Raw genomic sequence first — 24,146 nt, 5'->3', positions numbered from 1 at the left:
CATGCTGGCCGCGCCCACCAGACGCCCGTCGGCCGGTCGGCTGTATGTGTGAGCGCGGCCCGTACAGATGACGGCTCCGCTCTCTGCCGCCGCCATGGCCCGGCTGCCGCTGCTGCTGCTGCTGGCGCTGGCCGCCGCCGGGCGCGCCCAGGCCGCCGCCCCATCCAACGACACAAAGGACAAGCAGCGCTGCACCGACGGTCTGATCCTGTCCGTCTGGGAGCCGCAGGACAACCTCAGCGGCGGCGACGTGTTCGCGCGTGCGCTCGTTTACTTCCTCACGCTCATCTACCTCTTCATCGGCGTGTCCATCGTAGCCGATCGATTCATGGCCTCCATCGAAGTCATCACGTCCAAAGAGAAGGAGGTCACCGTCAAGAAGCCCAATGGCGAGACGCAGATTGTGGTCGTGCGTGTCTGGAACGAGACGGTGGCCAACCTAACGCTGATGGCGCTGGGCTCTTCCGCGCCAGAGATCCTGCTCTCCATCATTGAGATCTACGCCAAGGATTTTGATTCGGGCGACCTGGGTCCGGGCACGATCGTTGGCAGTGCCGCCTTCAACCTGTTCGTCATCATCTCCATCTGTGTGTACGTGATCCCGGACGGCGAGGTACGCAAAATCAAGCACTTGCGCGTGTTCTTCGTGACCGCCACCTGGTCGATCTTTGCGTACGTCTGGATGTACCTGATCCTCGCCGTCATCAGTGAGGGCGTGGTGGAGATTTGGGAGGCGTTACTGACTCTTCTCTTCTTCCCCGCCACCGTGGCAACGGCCTACATCGCGGACCGGCGCATGCTCTTTTACAAGTACATGTCCAAGGAGTATCGCGTCAACAAGCGTGGCATTATCGTCGAGCACGAAGGCCTGGAGATGGACAAGGCGAACCACACCATTGGCGGCGAGTTGCAGCAGCTCGAGGAGGAGCACGTGGACGAGGCGGTGCGCGAATTCGAGGAAAACCGGCGCGAGTACATCAGCATCCTGCGTCTGCTGCGCAAGAAACACCCCAACATGGACATGGAGCAGCTGGAGCTGATGGCGCGCGAGGAAGTGCTCAACAAGGGGCCCAAGTCGCGCGCCTTTTACCGCATCCAGGCCACGCGTAAGCTGACGGGCGGCGGCAACTTGATGAAGAAGGCGCTGCACGCCGAGAAGAAAGAGGAGGTGGCGGAGATGGACGAGGTGAAGGCCGAGGACGGTCATGTGATCAAAGTGTTCTTCGACCCGGGCCACTACACGGTGATGGAGAGCGTCGGCGACTTCGAGGTGATTGTGAAGCGGGAAGGCGGAGACCCGAACCAGTGCGTGTTGGTCGACTACCGCACCGAGGATGGCTCGGCCAGTGCCGGCAGCGACTACATCGCCGTCGCCGGCACGCTCTTCTTCGGAGCCGGCGAAACGACCAAGACGTTCAGCGTGGCGGTCATCGACGATGACCTGTTCGAGGAGGATGAGCACTTCTACGTCAAGCTGAGCAACCTGCGTCTCGCCGACCCGGACGGCACGGTCACATCTCACTCGAACGGCAGCGCCGGCCGCCGCCTCTCGGCGCCCGAGATCAAGCTCGCGGCACCCTTCGTCGCCACCGTCATGATCCTCGACGACGACCACGGCGGCATCTTCAACGTCGCCGAAAAGGACATCGAGATTGTGGAGTCGGTGGGCACTTACGGGCTGAAGGTGTGCCGCTGGTCGGGCGCTCGCGGCCGGGTCGCCGTACCCTACACGACCATCGAGGGCACGGCCAAGCCCAACAAGGATTACGAGCACACCGAGGGCGAGGTCATCTTCGAGAACAACGAGACCGAGTGAGTAGAGCTGCCGGCCACCTGTCGCGATATGTCCCTCGACCCTCTTCCGCTGCAGGGGGTACTAGTCGAGCACACTTCCACCGCGAATAACGTAATCCTTCGACATTTTTGACCTGATTGTCCTTTACGTCTGGTTTTAATCCGTCGCTGTCGTCCTTTCAATAAGCGGTGTGACTTGCCTCATCCCGGCTTGCCACTGTCTTTCTTTACTGCGCACTGTTCACTGTTGGCCGACTGGGCCAAACTCGGCATCCCTGCGAGGCCCGGCTTCGCTGACCCACTGCCGGGTCCCTTTGGCGGCCGGCGAGCGGCTGCGGCCCGGCCCGCTGCCGGCCACAGGAAGCGCTCCATTTCCGGCGCCGCCGGAGATAAGTCGGCAGACGGACGTGGAACAACCTCCCATCGCCATTTGCGGCATAATGCAGCACACAGACAGCGGGGAACGGCACCCGCTGCGTATCGCCCGAATGGGCGTGCGAGCGCCGTCCAGGGGCGTAATTAATGGCACGTGGGAGTTTCTCACGTCGGCGTACCGGGGCGGCTGGGGCGTTCAGGCAACGAACGGGCTTATTAGCTCATGGCTGCGAGCGTGGTAACGACCTGTCGAAAAAAGTCAGCGGTCGAATTCATCAGACGCCGTTTTTAGATTGTACGCGTGTCTGCTTACTAGGGCAATGTCAGGGGGGCATATCATCATCGTAATAATGAGACGTACATGGACCCGTGTCGATGCTTCGGCAGCACCAATCACGAACACAGCGGGCCATAAAATGACAACAGAAAGACCAGTGCTGAAACTTATTTCCGTCCTTCAGAGAAGAGTCGAGTTCCCGGAAGTTCTAACAAGACCGCATGTCGCAGTCTTTGTAGCCCTAAGCTGAAATTCCTCACTCAGGCTCACTGTCTTCCCTTCAGCGAAGCCTCGTGTGCTTGCGTGGTCGCAAGTCTATATGGCTTCGTACGCTATCTGACAGTTTCAGCACTGGCAAATGGTTCAGCTCCTTCTAATCTTTGCTGTTTTCGTCCACAGGCAGTTCATCACCATACCAATCATCGAGGAGGACAGCTATGAGAAGGATGTGCTATTCTATGTTGAGTTGCAGGAGCCTCGCTACCTGTCAGGTCAGAGCACACTTACCTAGCTTTTCTGGATTATGCTATACAAACTGGTGTACGGTGTGTTGTGAAAATCAGTGAAAATTGAACAGGCCATGACGTTCTTACGGAACGGCCTAAGATTTATAGTACAGATATTGCGTTGTTTATCAAGGATGATGGTCTGGGCTTAGAAGGCAGGGTTTTTCGTTTGGTTATCGGCCGAGCGATTATCTCGGAGAGGGATTGTTTATCATGACGTTGCCTGCTCGATGCACAACACCCCTCACAGTCCCCAAACAGCAGAATGATAGGCTGGTAGCGTTGCACACCCACGCCTCGCAGGAACACAGCCGATGCTGAGTATTACTGTCAGCCAGCATCGACGCCCATCGGTCTGAAATTGAAGCCGACTCAAAGTTGATTTAGTGGTCGGCGTTAATCAGGCTGAGCGCCGATGAGAGCGGTCGCTGCCAGCTGCCCACTGGCATGGCCGCTTTGGGCTATTTAGCAGCGCCTCAACCACCCTTCGACAAGGCCGCTTTGGCTCCCTCACCAGCGCCCCCAACCGCCCTCCGGCACGGCCGCTCTGAGCCGCTCAGTAGCGCCCCGAGTGATCTCCGCCATGACTGCTCTGGGTCATTTACCAGCGCCCCAACTGCCCTCCAGCACGTCTGCTCTGGGCCGTTTAGTAGCGCCCAAACAGCCCCCTGGCACGGCCGTACTGGGCCGTTCAGTAGCGCCCCAAATGCCTTCTGGCACGGCCGCTCTGAGTCGTTCAGTAGCGCCCCAACTGCTTAAAATCGCAACCGACACCCTCGGACAGAACGCTCGTCCCTCGAGTCCTCCAAGCACGGCCCGCACCCCACTAGCTGATTTGCAGCTATCGGGTGGAGTCCGCCGAGCCAGGCAGGATTTGTGTAAACAGGACCGGCCGAGGCTGGCGTAACAAGCCCAGCTCGAGGCAAACACACTGTGTTACTCTCGGTCAGGTTGACAGTGACTCACTGATTGCCAAACAAAACCCCGTGCTGCCTGCGAGTCGGGACGGAGTAATAGAAGACTAGATAGTGCATGTAATAGTGACAAGCGATGGGCAGAGGTACTTTTGGTATAACTGGTATAGCCTGTCGGTCCTCCCGAAAGAGTCAACGCTGCTTCAAACTGGTTCAACTGATGCGGTGAACTTACAGCGAACATAAAGTTGCAGTAGAAATGGACTCCCGTTTTGTATATTGTATGACATGCACACTCATGAGCTTTATGTTGCCAATCTTCCCAACATAGTGGATCTAATCGTTCACGGTATGTTTGAAATTTACCTTGTTTGACATAAGTGTGGTTCATGTACGTAGCATCCATGCAGCCTGCTTTACATTTCTGTGTCTCAGTGTTCCCATCTTCCTCACCTAAGGTCCGGACTTATCACACTTGAGTGCGATTCTCGTGCCCGCGTGGCGTGGAATGCACATTTTGCCGTACGTCTCCTTGCGCTTTCACTACTTCTGCCGCAAAGAAAGGCCGCGGAAATGCCCTGAACATTTCTTCACTTCACTGTCATTGAGTCTATCAGTCCATTTCTTGAAACAGTCTATTGATTTGGTGCCAGCGCTTCGGCTTGTTTTTAACCATTGTTATTGAGCCTGTGTCCCGGCGATGGAAGGCAGATCTGACGTACACAACAGCTCTTTATACAGCGGCTCTGTTTACGACCAGACGGCTGATTCAGCAGCATTTTGTGGCTCTCGGACCCGTGCGTTCTATCCACGCTCACATGTACATACCAGCTGTCAATAGAAGCTTCCAGTATGGTCAATGCATGTGTATTGTGTAAGGGAAGATGTTCACTATTTTGTTTCAGACATGTTTGTTGGGAGGCTCGAACTGTTTGAAGTTGCGCTTTGTTTGTAGTTCAGCTGTAACAGCCATTTTCCATTCACACTGAGTGCTCTTTTTGCTCTGGCGTTTGTTGTTTTGATGTCTAATTTTCGTGTGTGTTCTCTTGCTCTGCTGTTGTCGCCGGCTCCTTGTCGTGCCATGGAACAACACTATTCTGTCTCCGTGTAAGTGGATGATTTTCCAACGAGCTGGTAGAGCTGCCTCCCTACACTTATATCTAACAGCATTTCCAATGACCCTTCATGGCTGACATTGCCTGCTTGCGTATGCCTGTGTGCCCAATGTGTGTACTAGGGCGGGCACAAACTCACGTGCTCGAGGTATACACTACTGTCTTATCTCTCACATTCATGTTGCTAGATACTACGGTGTGCTTTAAGCAGCTAACATAAACAACACAGCGCTTGCATGATGAACAATCACGCCGCCAAAACTCGGCGCTTCTTAAACTCCACAAAACATGTGCATACACCACGCATTAAGCTATACCGGCTCACCATAACCGCACACACACATACACATACACGCACACACATATACACACACACACACACACACACACACACACACACACACACACACACACACACACACACACACACACACACACACACACACACACACACATATATATATATATATATATATATATATATATATATATATATATATATATATATCTATATATATACATACGTACATACAGAAACATGCACACCTACGCGTGCAAGAACTCACGTCGCGCATGCTGTTGCCGGGCGGCGCTGGGTGCGCAGGCACCAGTGTCGGCCGCGTGTTGCCGCTTTCAACGCCGCCAGAGGCAGGTGTCCAGCCGGGACACGGCCGGTCCCAGACAGCATGCGACGTGTGCTGGCAGTGCTGTGCCCCTCCCCCGGCCTCAGCTGCGCGCCTGCTGCATGCTGCCCGCCCGCCGAGCCAGCCCCGCACGGCCAGGGGCCGGTCCGGCGCCGGTACGTGCAGGGTTTGCACGTGCCGGCGGCCAGCGCGTGCACGTGTACGGCCCTGCCGGGCGTGCTGGCACGAGTGTTGAGATTGCACGTAACAGCCTTCAGCTGTGCGTGAGTTCGTCAGCTAACACCGCAAAACGGATGTCGTATGCGCGATCGTGTTGTGAAAGTGCAGGGGTCTGGGGTATGTGGCGGTGCTGGTGGTGGTCATGGCAGCGTGTGTTTGTGTGTGTGTGTGTGTGTGTGTGCACGTGTGTGTGTGTGTGTGTGTGTGTGTGTGTGTGTGTGTGTGTGTGTGTGTGTGTGTGTGTGTGTGTGTGTGTGCACGTGTGTGTGTGTGGGGGGGGCGTTTGTGTGTGCGTCTGCGTGTGTGTACCGTGAAGAGCATAATGGCGATTCCCCCTCTGACGCCCCGCTTCTACCGCTATGACTCAGCTGGTCATCCCTCACCTAACTTGTCTACCCGTCACCAGCGCCACGGTCCGTCACCATCCGGCGTCATTTGCCAAATTTCCTGCTGTCAGGCACGGCGGTTATCGTCCGGCACCATCCGTGCTACGCCCATTCCGTCAATTTCTCTGGTTATTGTGAGAAGTCCTTCCGTACCGCATCCTGGAGATGTACTGCGTCTGGTGTTCTTGTCTTCGTTTTCCTGGTAGCCACAGTGCACCACCATTTGATGGGCAACTGAATTTGCACTTATAGCGGGCTGTGGTGGCTGTTAATGATCTCGTTATGCATAAGGTCGATGGGGTATTGCGGTGCTGAATGATGGAATGATGTGTGGAATAAGAGCTTAGGCACCCTTGCCTCATATGTCCATTTTTCAACGAACGGCCAGTGTTATGTCGTCCTTCGGCAGGTGAATTATGTCAGCTTGAGCCGCATGACCTTCCGCCTGTTTCGCCTGCCATCGTTCCGTTCCGCCTGCTGACCTTTGTAAGGCGGCACGAAAGTGGGGGTGGGTTGGTCAGGCGGTCCGGTGGCGGACTTAGTGCTCCCGGTCATGCAGCCTGTAGCCATGACGGACTGCCCACGGACCGTTGAGTTGTGCGCGGGGTGTCTCGGGTGGCCTTCAAGTCGTTCCTCCCACCTCACTTACTGTCGGCGGGAGGGAGGTCCGGCTAGTGACCACCGCCGTAACCGTTTGTGCACGTGACAGCGTGACAGATGAGCAGCGTCAGCACGGCCTCGCGGTCACCAGTTGAAATCAGTCAGGGCTGGAATATGAGCTCGCACAGAAGGCCATGACCCGACACCCTCTCCACCGCTGCGTTTGCCAGAATGCAGCGCTTCCCTGTATTAAGTCATAAGCAGAGTCAGACGGGCACGCGAAGAGCAAGTTTGTGCTGAATAAATGTACCTAATTAAAGCCCCCAGTGATCACAACCAGTGCAAGCGTTGGGGAACGCTGGCTGACCGGTCACGCGCCGTAAAACCATCCGGGAGGGGGGGGGGGGGCGCTAAAATTCAGGGAGCGCCAATCACCATCCAGAGCCGACTAGGGTCGCGACGGGAGACTCTGGGAGTGACGCTCTCCAATCATAGCCTCCGGGACCGCGCGGGAAGACTCTGGGAGCGACACTTGCCGCTCATAGCCGTCAGGGGCCGTGTAGGAAGACTCTGGGAGCGTCACTTGCCTCTCGCATCCTCCGCATTGGGCTGCCCGAGCAGGGAATCTGGCTCGGTGTCAGACCCATTCTTGGCAGCCAATTCAGAAACGCTTTAGAAATTCCGGGAAGAATCTCTGGCCATCTGATAAGAAAACTAATGCCGCTCTGTCATTGGGCGATGCCGAAGCTTTGGCTGGCAAGTGCTTGATTTTAAAGATTATTCAAACCCTTAAACTTTTACTTTCTGTGCCAGCAAAGTCATGGCGACTCTAATTTTTTATATTTTTCGGTGTTATATCTTCATGCGAAGACGGCTGCCTCAAGTACATAATATTTGCTACACAGTTCAGGATAGTCTGGCTGTCGAAGACTGGCACACCGTGACCGTCTGTCCTCGTGCGTTCGTGCGGGTGGGCTTGCCGTTGCTCGCGCAGAAATGAACGTAGGTAAGGTCACATTCGTTCGGGCGTGGTGAAGTGTGGACGGGAAAGGTAGTGCGCTGCATCAAGTAGAATCTCCTTCGTCCATGCACAATGTTTTTGAGATACTAAGCCGACTTCAGCCGACCGCGACGACTTCAGCACATTTGACATTAGGGCTCCCGAGTCATCTCAGATTGTCTGCGTGCAATGCTTAGGTGCTGGGCCCTGGAGGGATGACGGTTTTGCGAGGAAAGTGGCTGCCGTCTGCAAGCTAAGAAAACCTTAATACTCCATGCCATGACGCCATCAATTTCGTATTGGTCTGTGCCATTTGCGAACGCATCCTTCATGTCCATGCCGGAGAGTTGGTGCGTCCGTGCTCGTGAGTCAGTGTTGTATATGACCGCTTTTGTGGTGCCGACGCCGACTTGTCCGTCCTCGCCTGCGCGGCGGTAGGTCGGGACCAGCTCGACTCAGGGTGTCAGGCGGGCGGGATCGACTGAGTGTGCTGCTCGACTCAGAGTGTCGGGTGGGTGGGATCGACTGAGTGTGCTGCTCGACTCAGGGTGTCAGGCGGGCGGAATCGGCTGAGTGTGCTGCTCGACTCAGAGTGTCGGGTGGGTGGGATCGACTGAGTGTGCTGCTCGACTCAGGGTGTCAGGCGGGCGGAATCGGCTGAGTGTGCTGCTCGACTCAGGGTGTCAGGCGGGCGGAATCGGCTGAGTGTGCTGCTCGACTCAGAGCGTCGGGTGGGTGGGATCGGCTGACAGTTTCCGCTGCTCGGCAGTCAACGGCGACTCAGGCGCCACGCTAGACTTCCAAGATAAAAACCTCAACGACCTTTCGGAGGAGGAAAAGATTGCTCTTCTAGGAAAGCCCAAGCTCGGTGACTCCACTCGAGCACAAATTAGAATAAAGGAGAGCAAAGAGTTCAAGGTGGGTACGAACAAGCGCGGCGGCCAGGCTGCTCAATCAGAGGTAGCTGGACACTCCTCCTCGATTGTTCTTGTCAACATGGGCGTGCCTGGTCATTTTGGTTGTGCAAGTTATCTTTTGGTCTAAGTGCGACTGCAACAACTAACAAACTCAGTAATTTAACTTCCGTTGAGTTGTTGATATTATTAATGGTGTATAACAGACTAATAGCTGTTAATTTTGATCACATGCCGGTAAAGATCATCAGACTCGGCGGTTTATTCATGACTCCTGTGATTAATTATATCCACTGTGCTGAGCAATGCTCTTCAGGCGTGCTGCAGCCTCATCAGCAGCAATGCGTCCATTTCAGCGAACCGCGACGGTGCATTGTGCCTTGTGGCAGGAGAACTCTGATTTCCCGCAGCTGCGTGATGTTCTGCGTTGCGTTGTTTGACCTTGATTGTGTGCAGCGCCAGGCGTCATCGCTGGCATCTACCTCGATTCGTGCAGCTCACAGAGGCCACCCTTTGTCTACAGAACACTGTCGACAAATTGGTACAGCGTGCCAACGCTTCGTTTGTGGTCGGCACGTCATCTTGGAAGGAGCAGTTCATTGAGGCCATCACTGTGTCGGCAGGTTGGTTGGTCTTTTGTTTTGTTGGCTGGGCTGTTGGATGGCCAGTATTATTAAGGGGAATGTTGCACGGTTGAAGATAATGAAGCAATCTTGCAAACTTGTCCTTGTAACTTTGCCATTAAGCTTGTAATGTTATTGAAGATGAATGAAGCTCACTTGTAGCCATACCACAGGTAACCATTTGTAACCAGGTAGCGTATGTAATCAAACATAACAATGGGTATGCTTTTAAGTGCAAAAACTGGCTTAGCAGCAAATTTTCATTTGGATTGTAAATGCTTTTCTTGATGCGTTATCCCTTAAATGCGTCATGGAACATTAATATGACGTCGGAGTGGCAGTCAAACTGACCGTGCAGAATTGCCACCGTAGCGGACGACTGACTCACTTGCAGCACCTCGACTTGTCGGAAGGTGTCGTGCTAATCGGTGCGTTGTTTGTATAACACAAATATTCCTGTATGATATAGCACAAAACGTGATGCAACATACGCCCTACTATCCTCTTTCTCACTTAATCCGGCATCTTTGCGACGTCCGCCTTGTCTGAGGTAGGCTGCAGGCACCAGCCACAAGTGAGCCGAAGGCTCCCTCCATACTAGGGACCGCCGCCTGAGCGCCAAGCGCACACTCCGCGGGGGGAGGGGGGTGTCATGGTGCGTGCTTAGTCTCGACGGCTAGGTTCCCAGGTGCATGTTGCTCTGCCCCACCGTTATTCGTTATCCTTCATAGCATAGCCCTGAAATGGCCATTACTGGCCGAAAAGGCTGTAATCCAAATAATCAACTTGTGTTCGAAGGTTGTACTGGACCCATTACACTGGTTGAGGGCCAACTAAAGCCTGCTAATGCCAGAAATTATGTTGACGTAGCCCAGTCACGATTAATCCGATCATCATATTTGTCTTAGCTTAAGCTAAATGGCCAATCAGGTGGCAGAATTCGCGTGACGTTTCAGTGGCGTCATGCATACCTGGGTGATATGCATTCCGCACGAAATAGTCTGTAGCAGTTTGCGGGCGTCAAGCTAAAAAACTAGAGGGTTTTAAATCTTAAAAAGGCAAGGCTGTGAACTGTACTGAACTATCTTTAAAATGGCTATCTCATTTCAAATCCCCATACAAATGTGAAGCACTCCCTTTGGAATGTAGATTACATCCTCCGGCAGGAAAATCATAAGTCCAAGAGGTGAAATGTGATTCCCTCTTGCATTTCGATTAATTATTTTGACACCACGTGCCGCGCATTTAACACACTGTGAAATGTGAACGGTCATGATCTTGCTCAAAGTAGCATGCTAGTATAATTATTGTGCTATTCTCGATGAAATACAATACAATCTAGCATATTTTTAGACCGGTTAACGTGCTATATGTGCGTAACGAAGAACAACAGGAGTCGCCAAGGAAGCCGCGATGACCTTAGATACCACTCGCCTGAATTGAGGTACTAACCACGCCCAGGCGATGATGGTGACGAGGATGACGAGGAGAAGGAGGACGGCGAGGGCAGCGAGGATGAGAAGCTGCCCAGCTGCGGCGACTACCTGATGCACTTCATTACCGTCTTCTGGAAGCTGCTGTTTGCCTTCGTGCCGCCAACAGGTGCGTGCCTAACCGCCATCTGTGCTGTGATACGAGCGCGCCATATGTGGGGCACCGCTGCGTCGGACCGGCCGTGTGTCCACTCGATACCACCTGTGTTGGAGGATGCTTCAGATCTTTCTGACTGTGATATGCTGGCTTTTTACCAATGATGAGTTCAACGTCGATGAGTGCCTTGACCTTTCTAGAAGCGTATGTGGTGACCGTTAGGGGCCATTTTTATATGACCTTTGTCGGCATCATGTCTAGTGACCAGAAAACGAAACAAATGTGTTTTGTTTGATCATTTATATCATCCCAGGCGAGATCCAGAGCCAGTGTAAGCTCATTGACTTCCTCAAGAGCCTGTTTGCTACAAATCCAGTCCCCTGAAAATAGGCCAAAGCCTGGTGAAGCCAGATGGGAAGACTTCCATGTTTAATCTAATGCTTAACATATTTGAGAAAAATAGATATCTTGAGGATTGTCCATTTCTTTTACAACTGATAATGCTGCCAGTGATGAATATGAACGTAGGTCAGCTGACATAATTTTACCTGTCTTATCACGTGTGCCCAAAATACTTCATTGGTTCTCAAACTTTCCACTTGCGAAACCTATCCAAGATGCGGTGAAATAGCCTGAAAGATTCTGAAGCCGACATCTCAGGTTGTTTCGATCTTATTAGGATGCTGAAAGGCATCGTGCAGTGTCAGCACCAGAGGGCAATTAATAAGAATGATGATGAAAGTCGGCATCATAAGACAGAAATTGAGTACACAAGTTGACTTGGACAGAAAAGTTATAAACATGTGCCAATATTGATGGCTGGAGAGCAGAACAGCTCAAACTTGTTCACGCTTACTCACGAGCTGACCTTAGGTATTCAGGCCTTTTTTCCCTCGTCGTTGATGCCCTTAGTTTTATCGTCATTTAGCATCTTTGACCAGAGCATTAAAGGATTTCACGCGGCTAATAAACAAAAAGGCGAATGAAAGTAGTCAGCAGAAACAAGCACAGCAAAAACATTCGAAACGAATAAAAGCCGACAGAGATAGCAGGCAAATCGAATCAGAAAAAATCATAATGCAAAAAGTCAATGGGAATAGAAGTTGACACAGAAATATATTCGGAAAACATGAGTGAGATGAAAGTCAACGGTGGTAAAAGGTAGCAAAAACACTGCAGAAAGCAAACAATCCACAGGGATAAAACCCTAATCGGTAAAAGTTGCAAGGTATATGGATGCAGGTTAGATTGGAAAACGATTTAGGGGACAAAAACTCGGCATGGCTAAACGTGGGTTGGGATAGCAGTAAACAAGCAAGCAGCGAAGAGGATTTAAGACAGGAGGATCTTAACGATTTGACGCCTGTCATGAAAGGAACGCATGCCTGACCTGGCATGGCAAGTGATGACAGCGCTCAGCTGTTCCCGTGGATTCAATGGGTATCACTCTCCTTGGCGTGCCTTGGCTTAATCGACAGTCGCTCCTGGCAGGAAGCCAACCTTGAAGCCTTCACGACCAACTCATACGGAAGGCACCCTGAGGCTATCAGGTGGCCGTTTGGCAATGGATGCTCTGCTGGCCTATTTCTCTTCCGCTGGAAATTTCCTCTAGTTTTGTTGTGGGATGGTCGCGAGCAACAGAGGCTCCCACGGCGGGAGATGGCGCATGGTGACGACACCCCCCGCGAATGCCGGTTTTTCGTTAGCCCTGTTCCTGGACAGACACGTGCCTGGTTCCATAGATTATGTCCCGGCTCCCACTTTCTTTCTGAAGACGAGACCTTCGATCAATGGTTCCGGCTGGTTATTTCATAAAGCTCGAACTTGGGATCCTAGGTCCTGTTGGTTGTTTTGTAGACACGGCATCCTAGTTCCTGGTCATCACTATTTGTTTCGCGAACAACAATATGAATTCCTGGCTTCCATTGGTTGTTTTGCGGACACAAAAGACACAATGAGGGGGGGGGGGGGAATGACTGATGTAATGATCATCCTCCAAAAGCGTCCAACTGCACCTGTACTCTTTGGGTCAATTCGTGACCACGAGGTCAAGCATAATCGTTAGGGTCACGCAAGCTTTGCATTGCTGTAGGTGCAATGCAAATATTTGTGCTACGATCATCGGGTAAACACACTTCGAATATTCTGACATTTTCCCGTTGGGAACCGATTTCGTTGTATGCATTTGAAATTTAGCCAGTCAAGGTCAGACTTGCTTCTAAGCCATATATCACCTTTATCATATTTTGTTCACCCACGCCAACTTGATGACATGAAAGACATCTTACGCAATATGCCAAACTTTTTCAGATGACCGATTTTTTAAAAACATGTCAAAGACCTGTGCGATTTCAAACGAGAGCACAAAGCCTGATGCTATGTCGCAGCAATGATTATAACGTACATGTTACTCAATGCGGGATAGACCTGAACATGCACAATCAAGTTCTATGAGACGCACATTGCAGCTGTAATGATAATTTATGGGCGATGTCACGGCAGCTCAGATGTAGCAAGGGTATACTAATAACTCAACGTCGCTACCTTGCTTCGCATTTCAACGATTAGCACTACTCGTTTGCGAATACCCATGAGCAAAGCTGGTTGAAAAATGAAGGAGCAGCAATAACGCACCTTCACGCCAACCACGGCGCAAACAATGCGCGGCGGTGTTTACCTGCTTTACAATAATATTTCCGAGTGTTACAATGGCCCAAGACGTTCATTACAGTTGATATCACGACATTGAAAAGCTGGCGTTGATGCGGTAGCTCTGCAAATGGCTACTTTTTTAGACGTGACAATGATCTTCCAAAGATCAAGCAAGGTCATGACCTTGACTTGTGCCTTCAGTGTCCGCATGCGGCATGTTAGGTGCCCCGCCATCACCAGTAAATTGTGATTGCAGTTGCAATATGTGTCCAGCACAGCATGGGTCTGCTTGTTCAGCATTGTTCTCAGTGCGAAGCATCTACATTATGATGTATATTAAGACATATTGTAGAAATGTGTGACCTCATTTGACCTGACACAAGTCTTTCACGTGTTAGCAAATATTAGCCACTCTAAAAATTTGTGATATTGCGCCGATTTTCACTCATTGAATCATCGTAACGTGGGCGATCATCATAGGACCATGAATATTTGGCTTTATTAGCAAGTTTGACCTTGACCTGTTAGGGGTTAGCTGCATGCAATCCAAGCTATACCCAAATGAAATAGTTTCAAAACAATTCAAACTGCGTATCTCCGGCGAACGTGGCGCAAACATCCACGTTGTTTAGCAATTCAAAGCATACGCAGCCCGAGCAATTTACATTCAACTCAGAGGTTATACATTTTCCCAAAACGGAAACAAGAACAGCTGCGCAACTGAAATGGCGATCATTCGCTACATCAGTCGTTCTCTCGTCACCTCAACCTGTTGTGTGGCAGCTGCCGGTAGTGGGACCATCCACCACGCACACTAAGGAAATCTCCGGCAGTGGTGATAATTCCGCGAGCTGAGGGGTCCCTCCATGACCCAGACCCGAAGCTAAGAGGTCACTCAATGACCCAGACCCGAAGCTTAGAGGCCACGCAATGACCCAGACCCAGAGTTAAGAGGTCGCGCAATGACCCAAGACCAGAGCTGGCAGGTCACTAAATGTCTCAGACCCAGAGCTGAGAGGTCATCAGTGACACAGACCCAAAATCTGCACATTCCCAGACCGTAAGACAGCAAGGAAGACGCTAGTTTATATCGCACGATTTTTGGTTATGGACAGTTTAGGTAAGTGACTGGCGACGTAAAAGTTTACCCATTGACCTGCAACTAAGAAACAAGTATAGTTAGGTAGTTAAGGTAACGAGCGATACGCCTGTTTTTTTATCCCTATCCTTGGTGTGCCTTAGTTAAAAAAGTTGGTAGTGCGGGTGGGGCGGGGGAGGGGGGGGGGGTGGGCGCCAGGCCTGCGCTTCTTCGGGCGAGGGTGTAGAAATTGCACCGTTGAGCGAGAGTCATTATAGTCTAGTTCAGCTTAAACCACAACAGAGTAAAAGCTTCAATTCGAATCCTGATTCAAATTCTTACATTAGAGAAATATGCCAATCCGAACCGCGTCGGATCCGTAGGATTACCTTGGTTTATCAGATTCGGATTAACCCAGTCCGTATCGTACTCTGTGGTCACTGTTGGTGCAATGCTCTAGACTATCCTAGAGCGTTACGACTCCGTTGATGGGATTTTCGGGTGACGTTTCTCAGCGCTATCTTATCTGTACAGTTTGATGGAAGTGACGAAACCGATCAGCGTGTATTGATTGAGAACCGCTGTACATTGCAGTGTATGCTCATCGCTGGTTAGCCGTTCACCGTTCCATGCAATGTTTAATCTGTGATGTGTTTATACGCCAGGCGATTGTGTGTACCCCACCCACCTGAAGTTTTGCAGGGTCGCCTGAAGACCGCCAGATGACCCCGTCCCTCCAGCAGGTCGCCCAGTTCCTCTCGCTCCCTCCGCCTGCCAGGGCCGTCCATATCTTGATGATTCGTCCCTGCCAGCCTCGCTGCGCAGAACAGTGCGTCGGATTTCAGTGAATTGCAGGTGCCACGAATCTGTTTCTCCATTGCCTTTTTGCATTTCCCATTGCTGCCAATTTACAGAAACCAAAGCCTAAAATACCGTCAGATGGCAATTGTTTAGAGCAACTAAGTAACCCAAGTAAACCAAGTGTTCGGGCATTAAAAGCGCCTTCCTCGCGTGTGTGCGCTTACCACAAGTTGCATTGCGCTTTGAACTAATTCTTTGTAAAAAGTTGTAGGCTGCATGTGTATTTAAATTCAAATGGCCGGGAAAAAAGGCAGTGGAGTTGAATGCTGGTGGAACGCTTTAGCTCATGCGGTATAGGGTGCGCTTGGTGCGAAGCCTCCGTCGAGTTTTAATGAATCTTCGAAGTTTTCCTGTGGAAACTCATTCGTTTCTGCTTAAGGCACATCCACTGTTTTGTTGCTTTGATGCATAACTTCATAGCCTAAGTCGAATGTCCATTTGCTCGGCCCAACCCCAGAGTAGGGTCTCGAAGGTCTTGACGAAAGCTAGCTCCCGTTCCGTCAATAAATTAGCTCAGTTAGCGGCCTCCTGTGAGGCGCTCGGATAATAGGTCCGACCTCGCCTGAAGCCGTTCCGTCGGAAGACCTGGTCGATCCTGAGTCGATGCCGCTCAGTGCGAGTGAGCACGGCTGCTCGCCGGCGCCCGCGGGTGGGGCTCTTCTCCCGGCGCGTGACCGGTTTGTAAATGGCCGCCGAGAGAGCGAAGAGCTGACGACCTTGCAGACGGCCGAGGCGCAACGCTGCCTGTCGGACCGGGCAGGCACGCGAGGTGCTGCAGGCCTCGGATCTGCCCTGCAGCAGACACCGGGCAGGCGTACTTCTGCAGTCAACTATGTTTGATTTGCGGGGTAACGTCACATTTCGCTCGGCTCCCGTGGGCTGGTTTCGTTTGCGTGAGGCGAAATGGGCTGAGGCTGCCTGGGAAAACATCGTTTCGTGGCGCGGCGTGGCTCGCCGCGTTGATTTGCAGATTGCCCGCCAGGTTGTTTTCAGCACGACGCTGGAAGTGTGTGCGAAGGACGATCCATAAATTGGGTGTCGAGCAAAAATGTGCTGACTTCCACCATATGTGACTGTAGCGGTGTGTTCCCCAGTGTGCTGGCGCCATCGCTCCCCTCAGCAACCTGTCTCCTAATTGCGGAGGTTTTCTTGGCAGTGAAGGTGGCGCCGGCTGGCTCCCGACACGCTGACAAGACCAGACCGGATTCCAGCTACCAGACCCCAGTTTCCAGACCGAACCAGATGGACTGGATCGAACCCTGCTGACCAGACTGGGCTGGCCAAGCTGACCAGCTCAGGCCGCCGCTGACCCGCGCCCGTCATCACAGATTTTTACAGCGGCTACCCGTGCTTTGTTGTCTCGATCCTGGGTATCGGCCTGCTGACGGCCGTGATCGGCGACGCCGCCTCACACTTCGGCTGCACGATCCAGCTGCGCGACACGGTCACGGCCATCTCGATCGTGGCGCTGGGCACCAGCGTGCCAGGTACACCGGCCGCCCGAGACGGTCGCGTGCCACCGCCGACGGCCGTGGTTCAGCTCTGGATGCCGCCCGCAGCTCCCGCAGAAAAACCAGTCGATGCGCTTCGCTGTGCCTCCCTCTCGCTCTCTCTCTCTCTCTCTATCCCTCTTCGCCCTCTTCGCCCTCTTCTCTGCGCCTGCCGCTGGCGGCGCCCGGCTCGCGCCCTGACCCTGCGGTCGGCATAGCCTGGTGTGAAGCCTGCCAGTCGCCACCAGCGCCGCCTGGGCATGCGCGCGTGGTGCCGGCCGGCCGTGACCGCGGCCGGCCGACACTGACCTCTCCAACCCCGCAGACGTCTACTCGGGCTACCCCACCTTCGTGTTCGCCATTCTGGGCATCGCGTTGCTGACGGCGTTCATCGGCGACACCGCCTCCCAGTTCGGCTGCACCATAGGGCTGAGAGACACGATCACGGCCATCTCGTTTGTGGCGCTGGGCACCTCGGTGCCAGGTGGGTGGCGGGGCGGGCGCGGCGTCTGGAGCCACCAGATGGCATGCTCCGTCCGAGCCCTGCGCCGACTCGCAGCGCCTGGGGACGCGCCGGCCGACCGGCGCCGTGCGGCGGCTCCGGCTACCCACTAACGGACGGGCGATATTGGAAACATGGGCTCATCATGCTATCGTTATTGGTACAACGAGGGATGAGCGCGCTGATCCATAATGCTTGCGTTTGGTCCCACTGGGAGGTGTTTTGCTAGAGAGCGTTAGAAACGTTGTGTAGAAGTCGTCCAAAAACTAGAGCGTAAGCGTAGTTGCAGAACTAACACCTGCAGTAGCGGTGTAATTGGTCCAATGCCACTTACTAATGCTAACACGGTGCTGTCGAGGCGAGCACACCGACGGCCATCACCACTCGAGACTCACAGACGGCGGGGAACTGCACATGCAGGTCTACTCAAATACGTCCCCACCCTCTCCGTGTACCATCCGGCGGAAAGCTCGTGCCAGCGGCCTGTGGTGCGCTCCGCAGGGTCTCATAGCAGCCCTTGAACCTGGTGATCCATGAAAACCTCCAAGCTTGCAACACGGTGCCGACGTGCATCGGTGTCAGCACCAGATCTTGAACGGTGCTCCGTCGCCGCGGCACTAAAGCTGAAGCTCTGTAGGGCTACCGCGCTAACGCAATGGGTTCCCGCATCCCATAAGCCCTTTTCCTTTCGCTACCAGAGCAGCACTTATCCCACAACCTGCATTATATTTTAACCAAACCTTACTTGACCTCCTCGCCAGCAGTGGCGTGTGTCTTAACAGTAACACTTGGCTGCCTTTTCTCTTTGCAGCGTCTACTCATCCCTTGTTTGAATGCTGACGCTCCTCAGCCAATAGAACCATCGGCATCACCCTTGCGGCCGGCCAGCCTGTGACCCAGACCATCATAACATGCCCGTTCTGTCTAACATGATATGCTGACCGTTCCGCTATGCCATAATACTGTGTTTCCCCCTAACCGACGCCTTGTCCGTTCTGTGCTAACCCGCTGACATGCTCGTCCTGCCCTAACATGGTATGTAGTTACCATAACCGAGGGCAGCCGGGCAGCCGGGCAGCCGGGCAGTCCGCACAGGGCGCCCTGCCCTCAGGCGGCTGCCGGCGTGCTCGCTGCGCCCTTCCCTCGCGGCTCGCCGCCAGCTGCCGCCCTCGGCGCTGACCTGGCGACACCCCTGACCCTGCAGAGCTGCGCAGCGGCTACCCCTGCTTCATTGTGTCGATCGTGTTGATCGGCGTGCTGACGGCCGTGATCGGCGACGCCGCCTCTCACTTCGGCTGCACGATTCAGCTCAAGGACAGTGTCACGGCCATCTCCGTCGTGGCACTGGGCACCAGCGTGCCAGGTGACGGCTGTGGGAGCGCCGGCCGTCCCAGACAGCATGCCGGAGCACGTGCAGAGCATGGCACAGCACGTCCTCCGCCGTCACAGGGCGGAGCTCGCCAGCCGCGCCTTAACCGGTGCTCGAGCGCGGGGGGCTGAGATGTCAGCTGACTCCGGATATAAACCAATGCTGTTTTAGCTGAGCTGCGGGTCATCTGTCCGGGGCGACGTCCCTGCTGTAGTTCTGTCGCTCGCTGAGACCATCCGCGTCCTGTTGGCCCCATTCTTCCTCAGCCTAGTCAAGTTTGCTTGCTTAGCGTTGCACGCCCATCCGGTCTCGGCGCGCCTACTCCGCCCATGGTCGAGCACGAGGCCTGGCCGCCTCCACCCCCCCCCCTTCCCCCCACCCCCTACCCCCTCCCGGACCGCTGGATGCCACTTAATCTGTCTCTTAGCCTATGTCTGCCGGCTCTTCTGCCCCCTGGCCCCAATCTGCCAACTAACTTGCCCGCCATGGCATTCGTCTGCTAGCCAGCCGACCCCCTGAACCCTGGCTGCCGCCTGAATGACCGTTCACCCGACCTGCTAGCCGCCTGACTGATCGTCCGCCTGGCCTGCTAGCTGCCTGGCTTGCTAGCCGCCTGACGGGTCGTCCGCCTGGCCCGCTAGCCGCCTAACTGATCGTTTGCCTGGCCTGCTAGCTATCGCCTGATCCGCCGTGTACTCCCGCCGGCCGCAGACCGGCTGGGCGGCTGGCCCTGCTTCTTCTCCTCGGTGGTGATGGTCGGCGTGCTTACCGCCTTCATCGGCGACGTGTCCTCCCACTTCGGCTGCACCATCGGCCTGCTCGACTCGGTCACGGCCATCTCGATTGTGGCCTTCGGCACCTCTGTGCCAGGTACCGTGCTGCAGGGTCCCTCCGGATCGCACCGCCCCCTGAGGTGTCATCAGGCCGCGTCAGGTCCTGTCCTGCATCCTTCAGCTCGTCTCCGCAGCAGGGGCAGACACGGATGACGAGAGCATTGGCTGGTGATACACGCCTTAGTTTGGTGCCGCAGGCCGATGTCAGGCCGATGTCAAGGCTCGCCTCCCTTGGTGGTATGCTTTACGATTGATAGGCACATTGCACCCAATTTACGGTGATGTTCGTCGCAGATTAAGAGATGGCGAGGACGAAAACGATTTACAGACTCGTGGTGTGATCCTCATGGCTCATTGATCAATACACACGAGTGAAATTAGGAGGTTATTGAATGCACAATGATTTACACCACTCCATCCTGATCGCTGAGATGTGAGAGATCATCAACCACGAGCACTGGACCAATTCTGTTATCTGATGCGCAGAAACGCGTCAGAAACCGTCACACCGACTTTCTATGCGACATCTCAACTTCGAGGCACCCGTTAGCAAACATTGCAAAATTTGTTATACGCCAAACAAATCATAGCAGGATGGTTGTGACACACCTTAAACTTCCTTAACACACTGGGTGAAACGGATGTCACCGTTTACTCAGTACGCACTGCAACATAGAGATATCTGCTTATTTGCGTTATAGAGATATCTTTTCACGGCATATGAGCACATATAAATTTAGCTAGTAGAGAGCTTGAACGACAGCGTAGCTCTCGGTATTGCTGCCAGATTTCCAAGTCATTATATGCTGTATGCTTGGTGGTCATGGGATACCCAAGATACTTATATTTTGGCAAACGTTAGAGTATAGAGATGTCAATTTGGGCGATTCCATCTTGTGCCATTTTACGCATTTTCGAAATCCTATGGATACCAAGAGGAGTAGCAGAAAGAAGGAGGATGTCATCAGCATACGATAAATGATTAGCGCTACCAAATTGATGACACCTTACACCAACGGGCAATGGCGAGCGACAGGCCATCAGTATACACATTAAAAAGGAAGGACGACAAAAGTCCCACTGGAGGACCCCGATAAAAACGGAAAAATCGCTAGTCAGATGATTTCCCCGTTGCACATCAAATACCTGTACGCTGTACCACGATATGTGTAGGCCTACGAGGTAAAGAGCCATCTCTCTGCATAATAACTTGTCAAATGGTTTTCAGTTATTCACTATCAAGCGCTTGGTGAGGAACGAAGGTCTCCACGGTTTAAGATGTTTCGATTTAAGGTTTCCGAACTGAGGAATGTCTGATCATCACAGTGACAACAACCCTTCTCCACGAATGCGTATGCATCTGTACGTAGGACCACTCAGGTTTACCTCCACGGATGAGCACCGGTGATCAAGAAATTTGATAACGTCTTCGCGGACCGTCTCCGAAGAACAGCAATGCGTCCCTTTCCTCTCGCTGCCGCATCTGCACCTGTCAAAAACTGCAGCATGCTTGATCATGTGCATGTCGCTGTTTTACTCAATGCTAACGCAGTTTGCATGACCAACATAGTACATGTTGCATGGTCGGGTATGACATGCGTCAATCGTCTAACGATTGCAACATTTCAAAGTATTTGCGCATTGAAGCAAAGCGCTGTAAAATACGCGTATCGAATCGATCCACAGAAAGAGGCTGGCAAACTGCGACCAATTTATGTGCAACCAGTGTGACATATTTTTGTATATCGTGCTAGATGCGTTTGAACAGTAAACAAACCTTGTGACGTTCGGTTTAGGCAGCAGCGAGCTGTGGTCTTATGAAAAACGGTCGGGCATCCCGGCGCCACGCCGCTCACACCACGCCCCGTGCCCCAGACACGTTCGCCAGCAAGGTGGCCGCCGTGCAGGACCGCTACGCAGACGCCTCGGTCGGCAATGTCACCGGATCCAACGGCGTGAACGTCTTCCTTGGAATCGGCATCGCCTGGAGCATGGCCGCCATTGTGCATTGGTTCAAGGGCTCCAAGTTTTTGGTCGACCCCGGAAAGTGAGCACCTTTCATCTGTGTCAGGACTCTTATCGCACCATGCAAAAATTATCTGCTTTCTTGAACACCGTTTCTGCAGTACTGACCCTATTTTGTGTTTTTTTTGAAACATGGTCTCTTTTGCTTTGTACACAATTTCCAAAACAGCCTGTTGTTCTCTGAGTTGCCATTTCCGATGAAAGGAGCGGTGTGCCGCTCTCTGTGGGACCAGCTCGAACGCGTTTCCACTATTATGTTGTTCTCCGTGTCGCTGTCCCCACTCCTCCGTTCAAAGACTACTGCTCCCTTGGTAATTGTCCTTATTGCTGTGTCCACAGCCTGGCGTTCTCCGTAACGCTGTTCTGCTGCGAGGCCGTGTTAGCCATCGCGCTCATGCTCCTCCGCCGGCACCCAAAAGTGGGCGGCGAGCTTGGTGGGCCACGCGGGGCCAAGATCGCGTCATCGTTCTTCCTGTTCTTCCTCTGGGTGATCTACATCGCCATGTCAGCACTGGAGGCTTACGGTGTCGTGCCCAGCTTCTGAGCGAGGTCGGCAAACGACCGGTTGGCGTCCCCAGAGGCGCGGGACGGCACGGGATTGATGGGCAGTGTCGCCGTTTGGCGGCGCTGCTGTTGCCACACCAGAGCCCGCCTCCGAGCTGCCCGCGCCGTGCGTCCCGCACGCCCTCGAAGGCAACGGCTCTGTGCAACGCTGATGTCATCTGTGAGGGTTCGGACTCGATCAATTGGCCGCTAGGGCTGTCGACTAAAGCAGACAGCAGCGACCGTGCTCTCCACCCCGTCCCACCCCTCCCCACCTCGAAGTCCGTGTATTAGAAAATGTCCCCTCCCCCGCAAATGGTCTCGGAGTGCCCAAACCTGGATGTGATTCGTACTAGTCATGTTTTTGTTTTTCTGTTTGCATGGAGCATTCCTGTAGGAGAGACTGTGAGTTTCCTGTCCAGTGTTGGCGTGGTCGTCAGTGAACAATCATTACTGTACATATTAACACGCACGCGGCTCATTGCGATTACATTGGTCACGGTTGTTAATCACTTAGTTAGGCAATAGGGGTCTGTCTATCTGTACCAATTTTCGGTGATTTGCGGGTTCTGATGTGCACGCGGCACGTTTTTTTTTCCTTTGTACTATTCCGCCCTTGTCGAAGGGCGTCCTCTTCCGCTGCGCCGGAGACCGCCTCTGGTAGCTCTTCACGCGCAGCGGCGCCCGGCTATTCCGCTCGTCTGTATGCCTGCGACGCTCCGTCTCCACTCCCTCCTTTGCGTTTGTTTTCCCGTCGCGTGCTGACATGGCGTGACTGCATGATGCGGCGGTCGCGCCGCGGCCTGAGGCGTGCGCGTGTACAGTGGACTGCCGTCGGCGCCCCGGGCGGTGGGAGGCTGGTGAGGTGCAACGAAGAGCGGCGCCGCGTGTTTGGACGGCGCCGGCTCACCGCGCTCAGTCGCTTGGCCGGATTTACAGCGGCGGCCGGTCGGTGGCAAGTGTCGGCCGGTCGTGACCGCCCCCGTTTCACAGCGGCGGTCGATCGGTGAAAAGTGGCGGCGGGAATTGGTCGCCTTGTTTGGCCAGGCTTGTTTGCGGAGCGGCGGCCGATCGGTGACAGCTGTCGGCTAGTCACGGTCGCCTCCGATTGGCCAGGCCTGCTCACACGCATGTGCTGACCATCAAGAACCTCGCCGTCCCCATTCGCCCGCCACGACAATCAGAGATGCCGCCGGCTGCTGCCACGTCGCCCTGCGCTGGCGCGCCGCGGACGTTGTGTTGATGCGGGTGTGCTCCGCTGGTGCAATAAGCCGTCGGCTCGGCGTCACGCGCCGCGAGCCGATCCTCAGGGGGCGGGGGTCGCGCCGCTTGTTACATGATGACTCGCGCTGCGCCGGCGGGCCGGCCGCCGCGAGTCGGGGCGCCGGCAGGCCGGCCGCTGCGTGTCCGAGCGCCGCGCGCTGCCGTCGGCGCCGGGCAGCGGCCACGGCCAACGGCCGACCGGCCAGCGCCGGGCGCCAGCCGAGATTACCTGTTTTGAAATGTGCAGTTGTCACTTGGGACTACCGGCACCAGGATGTATCATTTCAATATATTTCAAGTGCCAACGCATTGTGTGACTACCGGAAAGCCGGGATGCGTGAGAAATGACTGACATCACTGACATCATCATCAAATGACATCAGTCGAACATCGGCCTGGTTCATGCCTAAGCTGCAGGCCTGCGGGCCGGCAGTCCCGGTAGCTGGTCCCGCGTCACGCCGACAAGCGCCGCTGCCTGCCCGCACTGCATGCGGGTCAGGCAGCTCTGAGCTCGTGCTCCAATAACTGCGCACATCCAGTTCCCGTCAGTGAGGGCAGGACGTGTCCTGCCTT

At 54.0% G+C, this 24,146-nt stretch overlaps 1 protein-coding gene across 5 annotated transcripts; it reads left to right on the top strand.

Moving 5' to 3' along the window:
* Positions 1 to 23,711, top strand: LOC119091279 (sodium/calcium exchanger 3). 5 transcript variants are annotated; one of them, XM_037213969.1, is made up of 8 exons: positions 1 to 1,812; positions 2,846 to 2,937; positions 8,600 to 8,748; positions 9,268 to 9,367; positions 10,829 to 10,969; positions 18,745 to 18,903; positions 21,618 to 21,789; positions 22,107 to 23,711. In XM_037213969.1, exons 1-8 carry the CDS (start codon positions 68 to 70, stop codon positions 22,309 to 22,311), a joined length of 2,763 nt encoding a protein of 920 aa, XP_037069864.1. In that variant the 5' UTR covers positions 1 to 67; the 3' UTR covers positions 22,312 to 23,711. The 5 variants fall into 5 exon arrangements, with proteins under 5 accessions (XP_037069864.1, XP_037069866.1, XP_037069867.1 ...); XM_037213971.1 differs by lacking the exon at positions 18,745 to 18,903 and adding an exon at positions 16,877 to 17,035; XM_037213972.1 differs by lacking the exon at positions 18,745 to 18,903 and adding an exon at positions 17,364 to 17,522 and having other exon boundaries at positions 2 to 1,812; positions 8,615 to 8,748.
* Positions 23,712 to 24,146: the final 435 nt, after the last annotated feature.

The sequence above is a fragment of the Pollicipes pollicipes genome, unplaced genomic scaffold, assembly GCF_011947565.3.
Source record: "Pollicipes pollicipes isolate AB1234 unplaced genomic scaffold, Ppol_2.1 Scaffold_3447;HRSCAF=4054_pilon_pilon_pilon, whole genome shotgun sequence".
NCBI classification, from domain to species: Eukaryota; Metazoa; Arthropoda; class Thecostraca; order Pollicipedomorpha; family Pollicipedidae; genus Pollicipes; species Pollicipes pollicipes.
Note: the sequence above shows the minus strand (reverse complement) of the source record. Positions and strands in the feature narration are given on the sequence as shown.

Excerpts from the sequence above, each read along its gene's own strand:
- LOC119091279 (XM_037213969.1), top strand. The coding sequence starts at position 68 with ATGACGGCTCCGCTCTCTGCCGCCGCCATGGCCCGGCTGCCGCTGCTG. Across the intron at positions 8,749-9,267 it reads AGGAGAGCAAAGAGTTCAAG|AACACTGTCGACAAATTGGT; the intron begins GTGGGTACGAAC and ends CTTTGTCTACAG. Across the intron at positions 10,970-18,744 it reads TGCCTTCGTGCCGCCAACAG|AGCTGCGCAGCGGCTACCCC; the intron begins GTGCGTGCCTAA and ends CTGACCCTGCAG.